This window comes from Leptonotus elevatus, chromosome 18 (genome assembly GCF_054856555.1).
Source record: "Leptonotus elevatus isolate MCC_2025b chromosome 18, RoL_Lele_1.0, whole genome shotgun sequence".
In the NCBI taxonomy this organism is placed as follows: domain Eukaryota; kingdom Metazoa; phylum Chordata; class Actinopteri; order Syngnathiformes; family Syngnathidae; genus Leptonotus; species Leptonotus elevatus.
This window is the reverse complement of record NC_141256.1, coordinates 17,293,915-17,315,951: the sequence shown is the minus strand read 5'-3', so window position 1 is coordinate 17,315,951 and position 22,037 is coordinate 17,293,915. Positions and strand designations below refer to the sequence as shown.

At 46.8% G+C, this 22,037-nt stretch overlaps 4 protein-coding genes across 5 annotated transcripts; 1 reads left to right on the top strand and 3 right to left on the bottom strand.

Moving 5' to 3' along the window:
• Window positions 1-465: 465 nt before the first annotated feature.
• LOC147158990 (protein Z-dependent protease inhibitor-like) lies at window positions 466-4,809 on the bottom strand. The gene is made up of 6 exons (XM_086061623.1): window positions 4,658-4,809; window positions 3,494-3,768; window positions 3,161-3,412; window positions 2,275-2,548; window positions 2,050-2,197; window positions 466-1,208 (listed from the first exon to the last, which is right to left on the bottom strand). The coding sequence occupies exons 2-6, from the start codon at window positions 3,762-3,764 to the stop codon at window positions 1,020-1,022; spliced, it is 1,134 nt and encodes a 377-aa protein (XP_085917749.1). The 5' UTR covers window positions 3,765-3,768; window positions 4,658-4,809; the 3' UTR covers window positions 466-1,019.
• Window positions 4,810-5,177: 368 nt separating this feature from the next.
• On the bottom strand, window positions 5,178-7,951 carry xrcc3 (X-ray repair complementing 3). The gene is made up of 7 exons (XM_086061327.1): window positions 7,804-7,951; window positions 7,361-7,498; window positions 7,098-7,289; window positions 6,753-6,907; window positions 6,176-6,388; window positions 6,076-6,113; window positions 5,178-5,641 (listed from the first exon to the last, which is right to left on the bottom strand). The coding sequence occupies exons 1-7, from the start codon at window positions 7,859-7,861 to the stop codon at window positions 5,410-5,412; spliced, it is 1,026 nt and encodes a 341-aa protein (XP_085917453.1). The 5' UTR covers window positions 7,862-7,951; the 3' UTR covers window positions 5,178-5,409.
• Window positions 7,952-8,206: 255 nt separating this feature from the next.
• On the top strand, window positions 8,207-21,748 carry brf1b (BRF1 general transcription factor IIIB subunit b). Of its 2 annotated transcripts, none has more exons than XM_086060445.1 (19): window positions 8,207-8,416; window positions 9,109-9,296; window positions 16,611-16,691; window positions 16,767-16,940; window positions 17,028-17,059; window positions 17,128-17,200; window positions 17,720-17,869; window positions 17,961-18,054; window positions 18,119-18,245; window positions 18,307-18,346; window positions 18,420-18,515; window positions 19,413-19,709; window positions 19,784-19,848; window positions 19,922-20,003; window positions 20,077-20,126; window positions 20,189-20,478; window positions 21,056-21,104; window positions 21,227-21,416; window positions 21,499-21,748. In XM_086060445.1, exons 2-19 carry the CDS (start codon window positions 9,113-9,115, stop codon window positions 21,537-21,539), a joined length of 2,115 nt encoding a protein of 704 aa, XP_085916571.1. In that variant the 5' UTR covers window positions 8,207-8,416; window positions 9,109-9,112; the 3' UTR covers window positions 21,540-21,748. The 2 variants fall into 2 exon arrangements, with proteins under 2 accessions (XP_085916571.1, XP_085916572.1); XM_086060446.1 differs by having other exon boundaries at window positions 9,028-9,296.
• Window positions 10,046-16,307, bottom strand: LOC147158988 (uncharacterized). The gene is made up of 19 exons (XM_086061711.1): window positions 16,173-16,307; window positions 16,042-16,088; window positions 15,134-15,208; window positions 14,932-15,059; window positions 14,720-14,860; window positions 14,592-14,654; window positions 14,327-14,497; window positions 14,084-14,180; window positions 13,780-14,003; window positions 13,533-13,698; window positions 12,987-13,189; window positions 12,796-12,913; window positions 12,505-12,713; window positions 12,291-12,408; window positions 12,045-12,214; window positions 11,862-11,956; window positions 11,663-11,778; window positions 10,719-11,579; window positions 10,046-10,371 (listed from the first exon to the last, which is right to left on the bottom strand). The coding sequence occupies exons 1-19, from the start codon at window positions 16,196-16,198 to the stop codon at window positions 10,046-10,048; spliced, it is 3,354 nt and encodes a 1,117-aa protein (XP_085917837.1). The 5' UTR covers window positions 16,199-16,307.
• Window positions 21,749-22,037: the final 289 nt, after the last annotated feature.

Sequence of the window (22,037 nt, the reverse complement as noted above, 5' to 3'; positions counted from 1 at the left end):
TTTTTCTCTAATCTGATTTATACCTATGGGAACAGAAGGGGGGATTTTCTTGTATTCACTGAGTTGTAAACAAATGTACTGTGGGCTGATGGGAGGAGACTTTTCGTATTCACCCACTTTTCAATAAATAATGATGTGCCGGAGTAGAGAGGACACACAATCTGAACAGAACACGGTTTGAGTGTCGTCAGTTTTTGTCATCAGAAGCTTCTGTTTTAATGATACCTTTGCAAAGGGACTTCTTCACCAGAATCTCACCATTCAGTTAATTGAACACGCAAAGAGTAGAATACTAATATTATCTACTCTAACAAAGTCCAGCACAATAAGACTTTTTTCAAGACAACATCATCTGGAATCTCGCAAAAAAAGGCTCGTGTGCAGTGTCGCAGACATTCCTAATAAAGTGGTTACGATAGCGAAGCATGCAGAGAGCACGCAAATGGCTCCGCCCCCCCCCCCCCCCCCCCCCGTACGCCGGATAAATAACGGAGCTGAGCGACGACGAGCCGTTTTTCTCGGCGAGCCGCAAAGATTGAACGGAGGCAACTGAAGACGTTTCAGCTTCAAGCCCGAAAGCGTCTCTTTTGAAAGCGGATTGTTTCCCGGCTCACGGACCGGACTCGACGCTTTGGTCTGCTGACGTGGGGAAGCCCTTCTCCAATTGGCTCACACTTTTCAGTTCCAAATCTCCGCCAATAAGCTTGGAAGGGCCGAAATTGCGCCCTCAAAATGCCTCAATTGCCTCAAAATGGAAAATGGATTTGATCGGGAGGAATTTACAGGCCTGCCAAGTTTACTCGCCGTCCCGTCTTTCCACAATTTGGACGTCTTCCTCGGACCGAATCAACTGCTGACTACGGACCCCAAGAAAGCGCCCGCCTACGTCGTTCCGAGCGCTTGTGGGAGGGTTTCGCGTCACTTTGAGGGAGTTTGGAAAGAAAGACGTCGCGACGCTACGTTTGGAGTCCAGTTGCCTCGGTTCAACCTTTGCTGATGACGGCGAGTCCCACGCGGGCTTATTTCTTGGTGGGATCGCGCAGCCGTCCCATCAGGAAGGGGGCGCCGCTGGTCTGATGGTAGACCACGAAGAGGAACGGTCGGTTGACGGTCAGTCGGGGAGGAGGGCTGGCGAAGACGCTGGCTCCGCCTCCCGAGGCGTCTCCTTGGCTGCTCTCGTCCATCGCGGCGACGGCTTTGTGAACAACCTGTGGACGGACGGCGGCCATCTTAGGATGGTGGCACGTTTGGGTTTCGGGGTGTCGAATTCCAGTCGCGACGCAGAAGACACGTCAACATTTTGCAGTAATAAATCGTAATGCAAATATTTGTGGAGGCGGGGCAAGTTGCATTCTACCATTTTTAAAATGTGCAGGATTTACTTCACGGTAAAGTTTAGACAGCTCTTAAAGCGATACTTGACTCATTGAGCCATTTTTGTCCAGAATGAATTTGGTAACTTCATATTTTTCATGCTTAAAATACAAATTTTTCCGCTTTTTGTCAACTGAAGATGACGTCACCCGTGCCGAGGAAGTAGGTAACAACCAATCGTGGATCAGTTTGCTGACCAACCAAACCCAGAAAACAGGTGAGCCATGATTGGTCGTTACCTCCTTCCTCAGCACGGGCGACGTCATCTTCAGTTGGCAAAAAGTGGAAACATTTGTTTTAAAAGTTATTAATTGTACAAGAAAAATAATGAAGTCATCAAATTCATTTTGGAGAAAATATGAACTTTTTACTGCTGAAAATGTCTTGACGAGTCAAGTATGTCTTTAATATGAAAAGAAAAATGCACTGAGCTGTCACCAATGTCTTACAAATGCAATTATGCCATCTCGTGGCAGAAAAATGACATCAACACAAAATCTATATCACACTCGTTTTTGCAGTTATCCGTTTAATTTGAACTCAATTATATGAATTATTATGAAATGACTGCATCAATGACTAAAAGCCCCGCCCCCCAAGAAAATATTTCATTGAACATTTTATTCTACATTTAGAATAGATATAAAATTTGGAGTTAACTATTGAGCACTTGACCTGTGACACTTTGGTGCCTTGAGGGACGCCCATGTTGCTTAGGTCGGCGTCATCCTGGAAGATCTGGACCACGCCCAGAGTCCGCAGGACGTCCCTCAGCGAGTAGGAACGATCCAAGAAGAAGCGCGGCAGCTGCACCTCCAGCTTCCTGTTCCGCAAACATCAACAATTTGCCCACGAGTGGCTTGAGCTCAATCGGGGTTGGGTCCAACCTGCGGAACTCACGTCTTCTTGAGCTGCCTGATCCAGGCCCGGATCTTTTCCGAGGTCACTTCCTCCTCCAGCGTGCCGATATCCGCGTCTTCGTCGGGCAGCACCAGCAACATGGCCGCCCCGTCCGTCATGGGCAGCTTGAGCACGCCCGATTTGAGCGAGCGGTCGTAGGCCAGGAAGTACTTGTCGGCCCGGAACATCATGGGGACCGTCACCACCCGGTACTTGTCCACGTAGAAGCGCTCGTCCTGAGTCGCGCTGGCGTTGAACGCTTGACTGAAGCGGCCTGCGGAGAACGCCGCCGCCGCCGCCGCCGCCGCCGCGTCATTTACCCAAGAATCTATTTATGCTTTTTACATCTTATGAATTCATTCATTATCAATTCAAATCAACAACTGCTTTTATAATTGATTAGTCAACAGCTAATTAAGCGTTAAATTCATTGGCAACTATTTTGATTATAAATCAATGAACAACTATTATTTTGATAATACAATCAACATTGTTATAAATTAATCAACTACTGTAATTGATGATCTACTTTGACAATAAAGTGACATAATCAAACCACTATTTTTAATCGTAAATTGACATTTTGAGAACATAATAGACAACTAATTATCAAATTAACCAACAACTATTTTGATAAAGTGACAAATATTTACATAAATTAACAATTAATTGATTATCAAATTAATTAGCACCTATTTTGATAATAAATTAATTGACATCGATTCTGATAATAAATGGAGAACTATTTAGATCAACAACTCATTAAATATCAAATTAACAACTATTGTTATAGTAAATTGACAACTATTTTGATAATAAATCAAAATAAGACATTTTCCAACATCTACTTTTACTTTAAAAAACAATGACAATGAAAAAAAGTCACCTTGGTAGGAGGCAACAGTGGCGAGGAGCAACTTTGTCTGCGGGTCCACATCGGCCACAGTATCCTGGACCTGATCTCCGGTTTGCACGCGGACCCACGCGTTGACCGCGTCCCGCGCCGCGCCCATGGCCACCGTCTTCACACTGCCGCCGTAGTCGCGCTGGAGAAGCTCGGCGAACGCCGCGGACGGCTCAGCGTTGGCGTCGCCAAACACGGCCACGCCCTGCTTCAGGTTGCTCGTCGGCGCCACATCTGAGGACAGGAAGCTCAATTGCTTCTGTGTCCTTTTGCTCAGAACTCAAAAGACACGCGCGGTTGTTCGTGTCAACACACCCGAGATGTTCTGAGGGTCCAGTCCGGCGAGTCCGAGGGCCGTCTGCAGCTGTTCTCGCGTCGTGCCACCGGTGGCGCCAAGCAACGCCGCCAGGCCGCGCCAAACCGACACAGTGGATACCAAGACGTTATCATCGGTGCGGCTCGCAAGCGCTCGATACAAACGCACTGAAAAGTCCGAGCTCCTGCCGATCGGGTCGGCGGCGGGCTGACAGCTGAGCGGAACCGCCAGGCCGAGGACCACCAACACGGTCAGAGGGATGGACGACATTGTGCTACCAAACAAATAAATAAAAAACACATTTGTTGAGTGTTTTTTTTTTTTAATAGACATTTTATGCAAACCAAATAGCAATAAAAAAAATTTTTAAAAAAGGGGCCAATCAAAATTCTGAACTCATTGACTGTAATTTTCCAGTTAAGTGTTCAAGCTAATTTGGGCCACTGTGGGTGCAAAATGAGCCAACAGCTTCAGTTGAAAAAAAATATTGCTTTATTAGGAATTAGAAGTATTTTGATGTCCACATTTGTAAGGCAGGGGGACAACTGTCTTGCAAAGTTCTACTATTTGGTCTGTTCTTCCAAAAATGTTGCTGCCGGAATTGTGGAACGACTCTTATGTTCTAAAACGCTTCACATAGTAAAGCTTGACGTCACTTAATGGCCGAAAACTGCAATTGATCGTTAGCAAAATGTGTACAAATCTCGTGATGCCCTCGTGATGTTTTATTAAGCAACGTTCATCTTTTTTATTTTATTCCTTTACGCTTACGTTGAGAGCTCTCAGCCGCTAGGAGGCAAAAATTACGCCGCTATTATGCGCTGCAGCAATGAACGTTTAAAAAAAAAAAGATTTATGAACGCTTCGATGTACGTTCGATCACCGTTAGTTTACAATCGGTGACGTCACTATGCTTAATTCCTATTTACATCCTGGCTCTTGTGTATTTTTTTTTTTTAGAACGGTTATTGAACATAGATGAACACAAAGATCAGGTAGACCCATTTAAATGCTTACAAAATGATATGCAAACAAAAGTAAAATCACATCGGCCTGGCTCTTGCGTAATGGAAGCGAACGGATGATGGATGACACCATCGAAGTGCCGACGGATCAAAACATCCTTCGGCTGCCGGAAGTCAACAAAGAAACGAGCTACACACCTTGGAGCGGGTTCTTCTTCTCCTTCGTCTTGTCCAAATAAACAGCCAACGCCGATAGCGGATCTTCAGGGTGTTTGTTCGTCCGTTAAAAACTGCGTATCATCGCCAAAGAGCGTCCACCGGAAATAGCCGCGTCTTTTCCGGTGTACCTTTCCAAATAAAAGAATATCTACACAAGGTGGCTAAACGAAGTGCGAAAATGCGAGCTGGCCAGGCTGACACCTATATATACTGTAACTGTACATATCTTGTAATTGATATTGATATTCATACATGTAACATAATCAATGCGGTCACCTTATAATGGCTAACAAAACCCAAGATGTCAAAGTTTCTGTATACCAGATATTGTTTACATTAATCTGCAAAATTGAAACATTTAAAACATCGCATCTGGCGCCGCTATTTCTAAAGTTAACTTTGGGAGAATGTGACACCAATTCTTGTCTTATTTACTAAAAAAAAATATGCTTCATAACTACAATCGGAAACGTGGTAATTTACAAATTGTGAGCCCAAGTGAATGTACGTTTTTAATTAATGAACATGTTTAATACTTATTCCACAAATGCAATATTCATCAAAGTACATTTGATGTTTTTTAACACTGAAGTTGTGATGTGATATTGAGAATAAGTGTCAAAGTCAAAAAGTCTAACTGTAAAAGTCCAGCTCAACTGTTTGTTTTGAGCATTCATGATATATCAAATATAAAGTTGTTGGTGTGTTTGATATGACATGACAACACACCGTCAGCTGAGCGACACGTCGGCGCCCTCCAGTCCTCGGACGCCCTCCCTCCACACTGCGGCGTCTCGTCCCGCTCGGGCGAGGTGAGGCGCGAAAACCACCTCTAACCTGCGGAGGGCGCTGTCCTGCTCGCCCCTGGTCACTGTCCCCCCAAGGCGCCGCATCATCATTCGAACCATCACCTGATTGGCCCAGGCCAAGCCCAGCGCCGGACACACACTCGAGGACGAAGGACTGGTGGACACAAGCGAATCGGCGTCAGATGTTAGCTAGCTTCATGCTAGCTAGTAGGAGCCAAGCGATTCATTGGTTAGCCCATTTGAACCCTTTTTTAAATAATCTGAATTGGCCAGATTTTTGCTGATATTCTTAATTTCTCATGAAGGAGTAATTGCTGTCAAATCTTCTGCCGAATGCTGTCCTTGCACTGTTTGTCCACTAGAGGGCATACAGCATATCCCTCATGTTCTTAAATTCACATCAATAAAACTGAAGGACAAAGTACTGTAAAACAGTCAAATATTTTGTAAGTGCATGTTAAGGGGCAAAAAAAAGTTATTTGATCATTTTCAGCCACGTAATCAGTTATCAGAATTGTTTCTGTCAAATATCAGAAGACATCCATATCGGCTCATAGCTAGCTTGTATGCTACAAAATGTGACGTTACCCCGTATATTCTTGAGCGCCGCTGAAGATGTCGGTCACCTACAACACACACACACGTTTTTGGTTAATGTCAATTACGAGTGTTTGCGTGCGCGAGTTACCTGGTTGACGCAGAGCACAGCGGAATTAAACTGCTGGCAAAGGTGGTGCAGCGTGGACGAGAGCGACAGCAGCTGCTTGGTTCTCTCCAGCCAATCGGCGAGCCCGAACTCCGACCTGAAGAGCGACGCCACCGAGTCGATGGCCACGAAGCGGACGAGACGGCGAGCCAGCAGGAGTCGGACGCGGCGCCTCAGGCACGACTGCAGGGACGTCTGACCACAGAAAAACAAAAACATTCCAATACAGATCAAATGAGTAATAACAGCATATTGAAGCAGTGGTAGAAAATGCAAATATTAATAAGAAAATAAATAAATAGTTTATAGTTAGTTGATGATAAGTCAAATTGTTGTCTTCCTCTCTCAAACGTTACGTTCCCCCCTCATTTGCCGATTAGCCTGGGTCTTAAACATACGTGGGCAAAACATGCCTAATTCAAATTTAACTGCACTAAGAACCTTACCACCAGAGGGTGCTGAAACTGCTCAAATGGAAACCAACAGACGATGATGATATGGCAATCTTAACTGCGATATTGTCGTTATGACACTGCCCATACGCAGTCGGGGCACCCACCAGATCAGCGGCGTGCTCGACGTAAATCCGGTCACCGAAGCGGAGGTCGCTGGCGACGTGCGGAGGCACATCGGCGCGAAGACGCGATTGTTCACGGATCAGCTGCTGCAGACGTTTGCTGGGAAAAACGTCTTCCGTGCACACAAACACAGCTCCTACACCAAAATAAAGAACACATTCATTGTCGTTTTTTTCATCTAAGCAACTGTTGTTGCTAACTAGTCCACTAGATGGTGCACTGACCACCACGTCAATGACGTGAAATTTGCTGCTAGTCAGGATTTGTCCCCTGATTATTGAGTCACTTGTGAAGACTAAAAGATGGCAAGTTTCAGGAGAACCGACCTGAGTCCAGCCCGCCATGACAGACGGGGTACTGCGCTGACAGACAAAGCTGCAGAGCCAGCTGAGTCTTCCCCACGCCGCTCTCTCCGGACAGCTCAGTGACGGCCCCGACAGGAAGGCCGCCTCTCAGTAGCCCGTCCAACACGGGGCAGCCCAGGCTCAGCGTGAGCCCGGACTCGTCCGCGGCCAGAACTGCGCACACACGATGTGACTCAGTTAGCGTCCCGCAAGTGGTGGCCTTTCCGGAAGAGGCCGGAGGTCACCTGCTAGCGGGCGGAAAGGCCTGCAGAGCAGAGCGGCGGCCGTCAGGAGCCGCCGGACGTCGGTGGCTGACAAGGAGGTGAGCCTCTGCAGGTCTGGACCCGACATGCACAGCACGTGGCTGACGGATCGGATGCCAGCTGGAGGAGAAGCAGCATCACGTTAAGCGCACAGTAAACGTCACAAGTTACAAGAAGGGCTGGGTTGGTTGTAGAGGTCGAACGATTCATCCATAACTATTTGAAAATCGATTAATCAGTTGGTAGACTTAAAATTGTCCAAATTCCCAGATTTCAGCCCTCACTAGTACATATTCTAGACCAAGCTGATGTGCTTGTGTAACTCAATCAATCTCGGAAACTGAACATTCGACCTCTGACCCTACAATCGCCCCATGTGTGATGATCATTTATTTCAATGTGGTGAAATATAAAAATGTGTTCACCTTTGTCGATGGCGCTGATGATCCTCGGGTGAAGATCCAGCTGCCGCCACAAGGACATAATGTCATTCTTTACAAGTTTGCCATGGTTTGCGACTCCCAAAGTTTATTTTCTCTGCAAAAAATTCACCCGCGCGATACTACGTCATCATCTTGCGCCATTTGGAATGTTCCATTTGAGCTTGTGGGAAATGGGTGAGGGCTGTCGTATCAAACAGACCCGATTTAAAATAAAATAAAAAGACGCGTTTTCTTGTCAGCAGTCCTGCATGGATATATTCGGTTAGTTGTTAGATGAAGAGAATGATGATTTAATTTAAAAGCGACGAGTTTAAGCAACTGTTTCAATCCCTCATTACTATCGTCAATAAACACAACCAGGAAGATATGACGTCATCAATTCGCGAATCAGGAAGGCGGAAAAAAAGGCCAAACGTTGATCGCTTTTCTTTTTCACAAGTAAATAAAATGTGAAATCATTAAATTAAAAAGAAAAGTCAGGAGTTCAAATGAAGACTTGAACGCGTTGAGCGAAAATGACGACGGAATCTCGAAGGGATCGCTGATGTGTATCAGCGCCAATTTGCACTCTTGTTGTTGCAGTTCGACATTAGTAGTGAGTCAATAAGATGTCTTTGTTTGAATTCGACCACATGGAATGAACATAAACCGTTTACCTTTGTTTTGTTTATTGTACGGCTTTGTATCCGGCGAGTAAAGTAATACCGTGTATTTATCTAGTCTAGGGACCGCTGATTTAGTACAGTGGTTATGATCCGGTTTAAGATGTCGGAGGAGTGAGGTTCGAGCCCAATTGCAAATGATGTGTAGCAGTTTTCTGTAATGCGGGTTTTTTGCATTTATTCTGGAGTAAACTTGTGTTTTGACCGCTTGCACAATATCAAAAGACATGGAAATATGCTTGCACCAGATTTATCGATCTGTAGTCCAGACAATAAATAATAAAACAAATTGTGGTGCAAAACATCTAAAATACTCATAAGTATGAAATAAAAACCGAAACATACAGTGCAAGGATAATGACAATGTTTAAAAAAAGGAAAAAAAGCAAGTTTAACATGTAGCAACATTTACATTGTTACAGATTCCATTTAAATACCAACCGTTGTAATTCAGTTTTAGAAAATTTAGAATTAGAGAATATTTTTTTAAATACCAGAAATAGCAATTCACAGTAACTTGATTGTTTTTCTCTCTTGAAATAAGACTGGCATCTTCATTTCCGTCATGTTCCGTCGTCCTGATGCTCACCCGCTCCCACCTTTGTGACCTTTGACCTCACCTTAGCACAATGAGCTCCAGGCTGTGCAGGACCTGCGGGGGGGCGGACATCGATGTGGACCAGGCTCGGGGCAGCGCCGTGTGCACGGGCTGCGGTTCGGTTCTGGAGGACAACATCATCGTCTCCGAGGTCCAGTTTGTGGAAGGCAGTGGAGGCGTGTCCTCCGCTGTGGGACAGTTCGTCTCGACTGATGGTGAGCAAAAATCACACCTTGCTTAAACAACGTTTCATGTTAAAGGCCAACACACGAATATTATGCTGCAACTACAGACTTAAGTTCACCAAAAACACTTTAAGTAGACAAAGACATGACGAGTTTCTCCACAATGCTGAATCTGCATCAATTGGCAAATTCAATTTGTGGAACCTAGTTTGCTCAACGTCCACAAAAAAAAAAAAAATCCTTTGTACTGCTGGTAGAGTAAGGAATGAGCGACTGATTGTGAACGCGCCCAAACACGATAAGGTTTGCAATCAGTCATTTCAACATTTCCAATAAAGTACAGAAAGTCGGTGGAAGAAGTTGCATTAGTTTGGAACAGCCACTTTAAATGGAGTAAAATGCACAAACCTCAAAAACTTTGAAAATCAGAAATTGGTTCTAGGGGGAAAAAAATAAATACATTTTTTTTAATAGGAGTTTGTTTAAATATTGAGTGTCGTTAAATGGAAGCCTTCTCCAATTGGGTGACAAACTTCAGTTCAAAATATCCACCAATAAACTCATACAGGCCGAAATTCAGTTTCAACGCGACATTTCACACTTTGTTGCCTGCCTTCGAAAATCTAATAGCGCAAGGTCTTCAACCTGCATAATGGTAAGTTTTGTCCTGAATCAGCACAAGCAAAAGACAGAAACTTGAATTTAAGCACAACTTTGTTTGTTTTTTATTGAAACTGGACAAGGTTGCTTGAGAAACAACACAATTTGCGGATGTCATCTTAAGGTTGCATTTTCGAAGACAGCCTGGCGTTTTCAGCAGCCGCACGTTCAAATCCTTCCATGGCTCGTACGATTCCCTGGTGAATACTTTCTCCGTGCTGAGCCGCCAGTCCACGACAGTCCCTTTGGTTGGAGGTCCTCGAGTCGACACCTTTCGCACCAGAACCAGCGGACCCGATGTTCCCTTCCGTGGCGTCCATGTAGCGAGTGGGTAATTCTTGGTCGCTGAATTCTGGACCACTCGGGGAAGACATCCTGTCAGACCATCTGGGTGCTGGTGGCAAGAATCCTCCGTGAGCAGGTTCATTCTTACTTTGAGATGGACCTGGTGGGAGAAGGAACAGTTCATGATCAACGTTTGAAGAATTTTTAATCATTGGGGAGTAGGGAACGATTGGTTCTTTAATCCTCAATCACAACAGTTTCCTAAAAATCCCTGTCTATGTCAGGAGTGTACAATCCTGGTCCTCAAGGGCTGAAGTCCTGTAGGTTTTAAGAAGTTTGCCTCCAACACACCTGATTAACAATTGGGACCATTATCTGGCTTCTGATCAGATGAATCAGTTGTGTTCAAGGATGGGAACTCTTAAAACCTTCAGAACTGTCCCTAGAGGACTGGGATTGTCCACCAGTTGAAACTTTTTCAGTCTTCTGATAAATTTGAGTTCATACCTGCTACTTGAATGCCGTTCAAGTTGGGAGACTTCCTCCCCGGACTGTTGCGGGTCTCAGACAAGCGTTGCCAGTTTGCTGGTTGTTCGAACAGTTTTGTACCTTCTGGATCTTGCGTCTGGTGCTTTGCATTGCTGACAACAGTTCGGCCGGAGCTTTGTGAATAAATTCTCTGGTTGGGATTTTGAAAAGTTAGTCTTCTGTGTGGTTTAATTCGGATATTTTGGACAAACTGGTCATGGGCCAATGGTTTGTTTGGGGGTTGGATGGATTCTGCAGAGATTTGGGAGACTGGAAACCTTTTAGAAGAATGAACATGAGGAGTATTGCCAGGTCTCCTGTGTTGGTTTATCTCTGTGTGAAATGAACCCTGTTGCGACACACTGGGTTCCTTTAAGGTCCACTGGGGCTCGTTTGGCTTAATAAACTCTGATTGGCTTACAGGAGACCAGTTCCGTATTGGACCAGAGTCTTCCACACGTTTCACATTCAAATTGGAAACTGAGTCGCCGTACACCTTTTTCGCGACACTCAAGCCGTACATATGCTGCGATGGCTGAAAACGGCTGTAATACGTCGAGTCGTCATATTTCAGACGAAATCCATCCTCGAGTTGGCCTTGAGCTGAGACTGTGGTCTGAGTAGGAGGAGTTGGAATGTACTCAACCCGCTTTGTAGCAGTTTGCTGGTTTTGGGAGTCAACCATCTTGTTCGTGTGTCCTGGTACTGAAACAGAATGGCTCGGTCCTGGCGTGGCCAAGGACCCAACTTTTCCCGTTCCCTGGGTTTGTTCAGTTTCTGATGGGATCATTTCATTTCTAGAAAAAAATGTTAAGCAGTCAGGGGGCAGATTCTTTGGATCTGTGGAGAGAGGAAAAAAGAAAGAAAATTAGAAGACAATTGAATTTAATTTTCATAAGTGTACACACGCACAAAATGCTGACCTGTGAGGCTTCCGAAAACGTCGATTGAACCAAATCCAGGAATTTCTGCTCTGGAGACCCGATCCGCCGTCAGTCTGTTGATTCCGCTCAGTGGGTAGAAGCACCTAACAGTTAACCTTTGGAGGGGGAAAAAACCCCAAACAAAAATATTTTAATCCCAGATCTTTGAAGGGACTATAGTACTTGTGTCTTGCTTTACTTGAACTGAGAATCTCTGGAGATGAAATTTGGTCCATCTGCAATTAGCTGCCTGTCATGAAGGATCTCGTTCTCGTAAACCATGTAGTCTCCAACCTGTAGAGCAATACAAACTTTTGCATCCCAGCGGACTTTGGTTGATAGCAGGGTACTCTTATGCCATTAAGAAGTTCTTGAGTTATACCGTGGTCCTGGTCCCACAGGAGTCCAGCTTAAATTCGAAAAGGACCCGAGTGGCGTCGGTCTGTTTGGGTCGACAAGAGGGGTCCAGTAGACTGGTTCTTTCCGGCTGTACTTTGGGCCAGGTTGTCGTAGGTGTTGTCACCACCGTTATGGTTCCATCCGCGGAACAGACTGACCACCACAACATCAATTTACATTTAGCACATCCTTGACTGTCAAGTCAAGCAAACCTTTGTTGTTACCTTACCTATCAGGTCTTCAGTTTTGAAGAGACAATGTTTTGATGTGGAGGTCTGAACCTCCAGAGTTCTGGCATCTCGAAGAAGTAGCTTGAATGTGCCATAAAAGTTTGACAGGTTAATGTCCTGAAACAAGTCACAAAAAAACCCCCAGAAGGTTAAGAGACATTTCACTCACTGCATTTGGGCGTTAGTTGGTCCTGGACTACCACAGTCACTTACTTCATATGAGTATCCGATGGAAAACACGGTAACCTCCAAGCTGATTTCCTGACTGTTGTTGAGAAGTTTGTACCCTCTCTGATCCGCCAATTGTGTTGTCAGCGGTTGACTGTCAACGCCCACCTCCCAAAGTGACTCTGCTCCGGGGGGCATGACGACACTGAAGAGGATTCCTCTGTCTAAACACTGAGCCGTGATCTTTGGTGGATCTTGAGAAGATTGCGGTATAAAAATAAATAAATGGGGATACATTTTCAGGAACGTGACTCGGTACTGTCGACATGGTCTTACAAGCACTGAAGACTTGAGCCGTGATCAAGGTGTTATGATAGTAGGAGTCTGTCTGGGGCATGCTGGTCAAAGTGAAGTTGACATCAATGGAGTACTGGACCACACCTGCACCCATGTACTGTTGGAAGACAATTTTCAGGCGCTTCCATATGTGATCTCTGTGCAAAAACTCAAAGTGCCAGAATCCTTACCGTCCTTTGGACTATGGCATCCGAAAACGGAAGCCGGAGTTTGTAAGCTCGGCTGCCGTTCAGGTGGACGACAGGTGTGACGACTAGTCCACTTCCTGTTGCCTCTAGGAGTTCCTTCTTATTAACTTTGACTTCTTTCAAAACAACATCACTTGGAATGTTTCCCAGGTAGATGCTGAATACCTCCTCATCACTGTTGGTCTCTACGGGAAGAAATGTACGACTTGGCGCTTATCAAAGGAATCAACATATTAGAACCACAGTTCAGCTGGTCCAGTAATGTGCTCATGAAAAACCATTTCGCTTACGTCATAGGTCCCAAACTCTGGTCCTCGAGGGTCACAGTCCTGCACGTTTTAGGTTCCCCTCCTCCCACACACCCAATTCAAATGATCAGCATGCTCCGCAGGAAACTGATAATCTTTTGAATCTGGGGTGTGGATCCTGAAACATGCAGGACTGTGCCCCTCGAGGACCAGAGTTTGGGACCTATGACTTTGCAACAAATTGTACAAGCATGACTGGACTTTAACTTGGCAGACGTACGGTCAATGCTGAAGGGTGGCCGACAGATCAGTGGAGTTTGGAGCACCCTGACAATTCGAAGTTTGGTTTCAACACTGCTACCATCTTGATACGTCACTGAGAACCGGTGCTCATACAGCAGAGAAATCACAAACGTCTCCTTGTACACCTTGTTCACCACCGAACTCTGGAAGAAAATATCGACGTCACAAGTCTTCGACAAATGGCAACTGGTCCTCGTCTGAAACTTTGATTGCACTGATTTTACCTTTCTGTAGCCGCCCTCTGCCCCAAAGGGTACCAAGATTTGGACCAGGTTCTCTTGTCGGACCAAATTGAAACCCTTAGCAGCAGCGCTCTGCTCATCCAGCATCACGCCTGCCACCTCCAGACGGTGCTTCAGACTTTGGACCGCTGCTCCCTCGTCAAGGAGAGGACTCAGCACTCTGGGGACATCCCAGACCAGCTGCGCTCCGTCATAAGAAGCAGAATCTGAAAAAAAGGTGACGAATACAATAGTCTGTTCCACGTACCAGCCAGACTCTGCCCGCCCTGTTTTGACGAGAACTTACTGACGGTGCAGGCCATGGACATGTCGATCATTGTCACTATCAGCTGCTGCTTGTAGAACAAAAAAACGCCAACAACTACTACAGGGACGCCATCCACCTGGGGATTCAAGAAAGGGAGCCAGAAATTGAACCAGAATCAAGTGGAATCCTTAAAATATTCGAGTCTCCTCAATCCACGTCAGGTGTGCGAATGTGAGGATGCGTTTGCTCTTGTTGAGCAATGCGACGTGCGCCGCGACCTACTTGGATCAGCTGTGCATCTGCAGCTTTGTAGGGAGCGCGAAGCACCGCCCTCCCGGCAGTCAGGGTCAAACTGTAACCTCTACTCTCGGCCTCCGTCATTGACACCGGGGTCAGTTGTCCATCACCCTGCAGGAACATCAGCTGAGAAGCCGTGCTCGCCGCCTTCAGAGCCTGAAGCACAAAAGTCGTAAACATGAGCCATCCATCGCTTTGCGCGTCTGGCAAAGTTTCAGTTCCAGCTGAAGGTTGGATGAAGAGAAGTTACCTGCGCCACTTGTCCGGCTGGTCCCGGCTGAACTGCGCACGAAGCCTCCCGTTGGACGTTCACCTGACGAGAAAGAACCGAACACTCGTGAGGTGCACACCCGAGCTTTGACCAGAGCGCCTTCTTACCTCCATGTAGTCTTCCTCGCACACGATCTCTCGGTAGACCAAGCTCAGGCCAGAACACACGGCTGAAACCGGGTGGCTCTCCCACTCTGAACCGCCGTCACTCACCATCACGTTAAATTGGAAGGTGAACACCTGGTCATCCTGAAAACAAAAACGAAAACTCAACCTGGCACACCGAGTACGAGAGTCCCGATCTCGATGTGCGGCGCTACCTGGATCACAGTGAAGCAGGAGTAGTACGAAGCCCTGAAGGTGCTGTAGCCGCTCTCCTTGAAGGCACTAACGGTGTAGCCACAGCGCGAGGCCACCGAATTGCTGATGGGGTGCACGCCATTGGGATCTACAGCACCGTGGACAAAAAGGTCACGAGGTCAACCTTGGAGCTGGCGCAAGCGGGTCAATGTGTGAACTGACCTATGGCCTCAAACTGGACCATCTCTTTGGAGATCACATGAATCCACAGGTAGCGATCCCGACAGGCCCACTCAACTAGGTTGACAGGAAAGTCAAAAGTTAGGGCTGCAACAACAACAAAAAACTAAGACCAGCAAACATGTGCCATGCTAACAAATGCTAATTTCATGTCAGGGTTCATTCAAGGTCACGGCGCTTGCTAAACCGTCTTAATGGGTAAAGGAACTTTTCAAAAATGTCCTTGCAACAATAAAGACCCTTTAGGAAACCTTTAAGATTGATTAGAGAATGTTTAGGAAACGCTGCGACCTTGAACAAACCCTGACGCAAGCGCAACATTTGTTAGCATTGTAAATGTTGGATTATTTTTCACTTTAATCAATGAATCCGAAAAAAAACTCGAAGCTCAAATAAAGATATTCGGATTTGGTCTGTAAAAAAGAGAAAAAAATTGATTTTCAAAGTAAAAGCAGATGTATTAATTTTAGTAAAAATAATAGGACTTCATAAACCAGAAGATTTCCTGTCGTGAGACTGACAACTTCAGGCTTCAAACCATTATTGGAGGACTACATTTGTTGAACATATTAACAAGTAGCAGAGAAATAAAGACTAAAAAGAAAAAAATAACTTTAAGCAGTGTCCCAACTGGGTCCTCCAGAGCCGGAGTCGTGCAGGTTTTGGATGCTTCCCTGCTCCAATGGACAGGATCGTCATCAGGCTCGCTGATGAGATTCAGGTGTGTTGGAGAAGACAAACATCCAAAACCTGCAGCAGTCCAGTCCTCCAGGACCAGGTTTGGACACTCGTGCCTCATGCGGTCATCATTAGTCCGGCTTTACACGTTCAAAAGGGAGCAGGAAGAAGAAATTCGTTGTTGCACCGCGGAAACAATAAAGCGCTTTCACCTTCAACCCTTCCATTGGCCAAGCACAGGAAAGCGAGAAAAGTGATCCTGGAAACAAAAGCAGTCACTTCAGTTCGTACTCTTCCTGTTTGGAATGGAAACAAAACCAACAAACAACGGTTGCAAACTCACCCGAGCAAGACAGCGGCCGTCCTCATCTCGCAAATGAACTCGACTCGCGTTGAGCCGAAGTGACGCGTTGGCCGGCAGGTGGGCTAATAAGCAGGTGGTAACGAGCCAGGCAGCCACACCTGCCGCTGATTGCGCTGGCGAGTGTGTGTGTGTGCGCGCGTGCTCCTGTCATCTTGTGAGGACAATATGACGGGTTTTTACACTCATTGTGGGGACCGCCGGTGCCTTTTGGCCGGTCCACAACTCAAGACCTCTTTTTGAGGGTTAAGACTTAAAACTTTTATAGAGTTTAGGGTTGAATTGGGGTTAAAGTCAGGTTTATGGTTAGGCAATCAGTTGCGATGGTTAAGGTTAGGGAAAGGGAAATGCATGATGTCATTGAGATGTCCCCACTAGAAATGGGGACCCAACATATGTGTGTGTGTGTGTGTGTCTCAGGTCCAGCGAAGACTCCTCTGCTTGGTTCTGGTTTCCACACGAGTGTCGGGAAAGAGTCGCGAGCGCAGGCGCTGCAAAATGGTGAGCTTTTTTTCTTTCTTTCTTTTTTTCCAAAAGTCAAAGGTCGTTGACCTCTCCTGCGTGTGCGCGTGTCAGGGAGACGTCAGATCCATCACCTTGGCAACCAGCTGCAGCTCAACCAGCACTGCCTGGACACGGCCTTCAACTTCTTCAAGATGGTGGTCAGCCGACATCTGACGCGCGGGCGCAAAACCGAACACATCATCGCCGCCTGCCTCTACCTGGTGTGCCGCACCGAGGGGACGCCACGTATCCCATCATGCCTTGCGTGCGCGTGCGTGTGCGTGTGTTGTTGCGGTGTGATTGGCTGCTGATGTTTCTTGAACCGCTCGTCAGACATGTTGCTGGACCTGAGCGACCTGCTGCAGGTAAAAAGTAGCAGAAGAAGAAAGAAACTTTTTTCAATTGGATTTTTAATTTTACATGACGTGTGCAGGTGAATGTTTACATCCTGGGGAAGACGTTCTTGTTGTTGGCGCGGGAACTCTGCATCAACGCTCCCGCCATCGGTGAGAACCGATTTACAAACCATCTTCTCGCTGCTCGGGCGCAAATGTCATCATGACCAACATTTAAAATACAATAATGTAGTGGTCATCAAAAACGAGATATGTAAATATGTCGAGGTGCAATAATTCACCGATTAATCGATAATCATTTTGAATGTTGGCAATTGGTTCTCAATAAATCATTCAAAAACAACAACATATACACATTAATGTGAGATTGCATAATTTCCTAAGCTTCGGTTTTGGTGCTTCTTTCTTGAACGACCTTTTTTTTGTTTTTTACATTTGCAACTTTTTGTAATTGGTTGAAATGGACATTTTTCTTCTTTCCTACTAGAAAGTTTGTTTGTATTTGATTGGGTAATTCTTTGACGTACCACTAGGGGTCCTCAGACCTCACTTTGCAAATGACTGATTAGCGTGCCCCGGTCTCGTGAGCTTCTGGACTACGTTCTTGTATCATCCCAGTTCTCTGGTCTGCTGTTGTTCTATTTGTCCCGTTTGTGTTGTTCCGTTGAGATCCGTGTCTGCTGATCCCTCGTTTTGCGCACATGTTGGAATTCGGCTTGAAGACTCACGACGTGTCCATGACGGCCCTCCGTCTGGTTCAGAGGATGAAGAGGGACTGGATGCACACGGGCCGACGGCCCTCCGGACTCTGCGGCGCCGGTACCAGCTTGTCCAGTTTTGTGGAGAACGATACTCCCTCCCTCTTGTCAGTGCGTAACTGCTCGCCCCTCCCCTCCCCTCTCGCCTCCAGCCCTGCTGGTGGCGGCCCGCATGCACAAGTTCCGTCGCTCGGTGAAGGACGTGATCGGGGTGGTCAAAGTGTGTCAGGCCACGCTGAGGAAGAGGTGAGACGTCCGGCTCGGGCGACGCTCGTCCATCCTTTTGGTGACGGCTCATCTGGTCTCGCAGGCTCGTGGAGTTCGAGGACACGCCCACCAGTCAGCTGACCATCGACGAGTTCATGAAGGTGGATCTGGAGCAGGAATGCGACCCGCCCTCTTTTATTGCCGCTCAGCACAAGACCAAGATGCAGCAGGTACGCGACATCCGTTTTGGGCTCCGCCCACGACGTCCTTCATTCTGGTTTTCCTCCACAGCTGGAACGAGAGCTGACCAAGAAGTTGAACGAGGTTGAAGGTCGGTCCCGAGTTCTGCGGCAAAAGTGGGCGCGACCCCGAAGTCCCGCTGATGTTTTGGTCTCATCCCTCAGGAGAGATCACTTGCTACCAAGACCAGATCGAGAGCGAGCTGGAGAAGAGTCGACCCAAACTCCGAGGAATCTACGCCGCCTACGTGGACAAAATGGGTGAGCCCCCCCCCCCCCCCCCCAAAAAAATCAATTCTCATTTAGTACCATTCAGAATTCATTTTAAACGTCCCAAAATCGATTTCATTGAATTGATTTGATACGGTCTTGCCCTTGTTTGTGTGTGCCTTTACTGGGAGCGCTGTTCATGTTGTACACGATTTGGCCACTCAGGGGCAGTGTGGTTCCGCGTGTTAACCTGCAGCCACATTAGAGTAGAAGGAAAAAGTCACCATCAAGTTATGCCACAAAAAAGTCGTTTTTTTGCAGCGTAGGAAGAGCAGATGCCGCTGAGTCGTGTCAACGAGCTTCTCGAAACATTCCTGAAGCGTTTTGCATGAAAAGTCGATCTTTTGAGTGACAAAAGTGCCGCGAGTAGTGCGCTAATTAGCATTAGCGGGTCAGACTGGAGTAGATCATGACGATTCTTTGCTCATCTGTAAATTGAAGCAGAAATCTTTGTCAATCAAATCATTTTGAATCAAAAATCGAATCGAATCGAAGTCCAAGATTCCCACCCCGAGTGAGCAGCCATCTCAAAATGCAAAAACTGGACTAAACCTTCTCATTGTAAAGCAGGCGTCCCCAGTCCTGGTCTTGGAGGGTATGTTGGTGGACGGAAACATCTAAAACCTGCAGGACTCTGGCCATCGAAGAACAGGATTGGGGAAGCCTCAGGATTTCCAATTCCGGTCCTCGAGGTCCGGAGTTCTGCAGGTTTTAGATGTTTCTGCCTACCAACAAACGTGACACTAAAGATTAGTTGATTAAAAATAAAAATAGTGACAGCGCTACTGATGAGCTGATTAAATGAATCAGGTGTGCTAGAAGGCGGAAACATCTTGAGGACCGGAATTGGCGAACCCCGATTTAGAAGAACCTTCCTTCTCTTCGTAGACCTTCAGGACGAGGAAATCCCGAATGGCTTGACCTCTGACCCTGAAGACCGCGACCTCCATAGCGCCGCCCGTCACCTGACGCAGAACTTCCTGTGCCGAGTGATGCAAGAAGAAGAGGAAGGCTGGAGCCCGAAGGACGGCGAAGAAGCGAAGGCGGTGCCGAAGGGGTCCGAGGCGGCGCCCCCTTTGCGGCAGCCGCCTTCCGTTGCCGCAATTCTGAAAAGTTCTGCCGCTTTGGACCTGCAGCAAAGCTTCCAGATCTTCAGCAAGGACAACGTGGACCGGGACGCGTCGGGTGAGCTGAGCGACCGCTCGGTGTTGTCGTGGACCTCACGCGAACCTTTGGCTTCTTCTCGTTGTTTTTCACAGACGACGAGAATTCGGAGGGCGGCGAACTGGATCTGGACGGTATCGATGAGCTGGAGATCGATAAGGTGAGTTGAGCAGAGCGAGCAGTCAAAGCGGAAAGTCGCATTGTTCGTTTCCATTCCTGCCCGTCTCCTTCAGTACATCCTGAGTGACAAAGAAGTCCAAGTGAAGACTCAACTGTGGATCCAGCAGAACCAAGAATACCTGCAAGAGCAGAAAGGTTCTCCTCAGACGCACGCCGTCAACAAAAAGACGACCAGCGATGGATTGACGGGTTGATTTGTACCTTTCAGAAAAAGAAGCACGAATTCAAAAAGAGAAGGAACAGGGGACCTACAAGGAGGTTCGTGTCCCGCGGCGGCCGCGGCGCCGAGCTCCCGCCGTTGACGGCTCGTCTCTTTGCAGCCCAAGACGCCCAAGAAGAAGAAGAAGAAGAAGAAAGACAGCCTGCAGGCGTCCACGGCGGGCGAGGCCATCAAGAAGATGTTGGAGAAGAAGAAGATCTCCGCCAAGATCAACTACGACGTCCTCAAAGACCTCAACGGCGGACAGGCGGGAAGCCAGGCCGGCGAATGTCCCGAAAGGACCGCCCCCGAGTCGCCCATCAGACCTTCCAGGAAAAGACGGCGGCGCAAGAAGACGGACAGCGACGTCATCGTCAACATGGCCGCCAAGACCACCATCATGGGGAAGAGGTGACGTCAAAAAAAGAAAAGTGTCCATCATGAAACACTAATGCCATCTAGCGGCGGGGACAAAATGACCTGACAAATCTAGAACTCCATTTGGACTGTTTGGTATCGCTTTCATTTTTGCTGGTACTTGCAGAAAGTGAATGTGGCAGTGCCGAACAATGGGGGGCACGTGGTCACATGACTCGCGAGCTCATGATTGGCATCCATGACCAGGGATTCAAACATTATGATACCATCATCATCACAATATTGTGGGAAGGTTGGCAAAAAAAAAAAAAAAAGCGCATTTTGACAAAAGTCATGGTTTTTTGTTTTTAGATGGAGATACTGAAAAATATTTGCCCGTATGACTAGGAATGATTCCTGTTTAAAATGAAACGGCACTATTAAACTAACCACCAGAGGGTGCTAGAACTGCACAGAACCAACGTGCTGCTAATGTAATATATCACGATTTTGTCGTTATGACCAGATTTTTTTATGTTTTATTGAACAACTGTTGCAATCTGACAAGTTCAACGGCAGAATTCTTTTGTTGAGTCGTCGGTCACGCGAGCGTGTCCCGTATTTGTTGCAGGCTGGGCCCGTTCTTCTTGGGACCACCAAAGAAGAAAAGCCCGCTCAAGGTGAGTTGGGTTAAGTTTAGGAATTTGGTGCAAGCGAATCCTAACATTCTTATTTTTGGATACGTGCCACAAATGGGAAAAAAATAAACCAATACAAATCAGAATTGAACTTGACCTCGCAGGTTGTTTCCGTGACGACGGACGGCACAACGGCAGAACCGGAGGCCGGACCAGAACCCGAACCCGAAGTGCAGTCCGGCTGCGCCCCCAGCAAGGCGGAGAGGGCGAACGAGGACGGGGGTGAAGATGATGAAGAGGAGGAGGAAAAGGACGAAGATGAGGAGTGTGTCAGCGCCCTGCAGCTTGTTCAACGTCAGCTTGAACTTCGAACCTCAAATTCTCAAACTTTGGCCACTCGTTGATTGACGTTTGTTTTGTTGTTTTTGTATTCCAGATTTGAACTGTTTGGCGGACGAAGAGGAGGAGATCTTCTAGCTCGCTTCTTCCTTGGCTTTTTTAAAACTTTTGATCTGTCTTTTAAATGATGTAAGTATGAAATGTTGTCGATTTGGAGTGCAGGGTCGCAAGTTGAAGACCCGCCGAGGACGCGCCGCTTGATCACGTTTGTTGTCAATGTCTTGTAAAGAAAAACGGTGTGCTCGCCTGTCGGCAATGAAATGAAGTGAATCCACTCTGTCTGAAAATGTGTCTCGATGGTCTGTTGATTACGTCATCAGCGACTCAACCCAACCAATCAGCTTGTAGAAGCTTCCTACTGCTTCCGGTTTGGAAAGGCTAGTCACGTGACACCCACTCGTACTCGACTTGCTGCTGGCAGGAGAAAATTTCACATGTGGCGCCCTCTGGTGGACAAAATACTGTTGGTAACCAAAGTGAACATCCGGTTTGGAACAGGGTTTTAAAAGGTTTGGATTTTTCATTATAGTTAGTTTTTATATAGTTTTTACTTTTGCTGTTTAATAAATAAAAAAG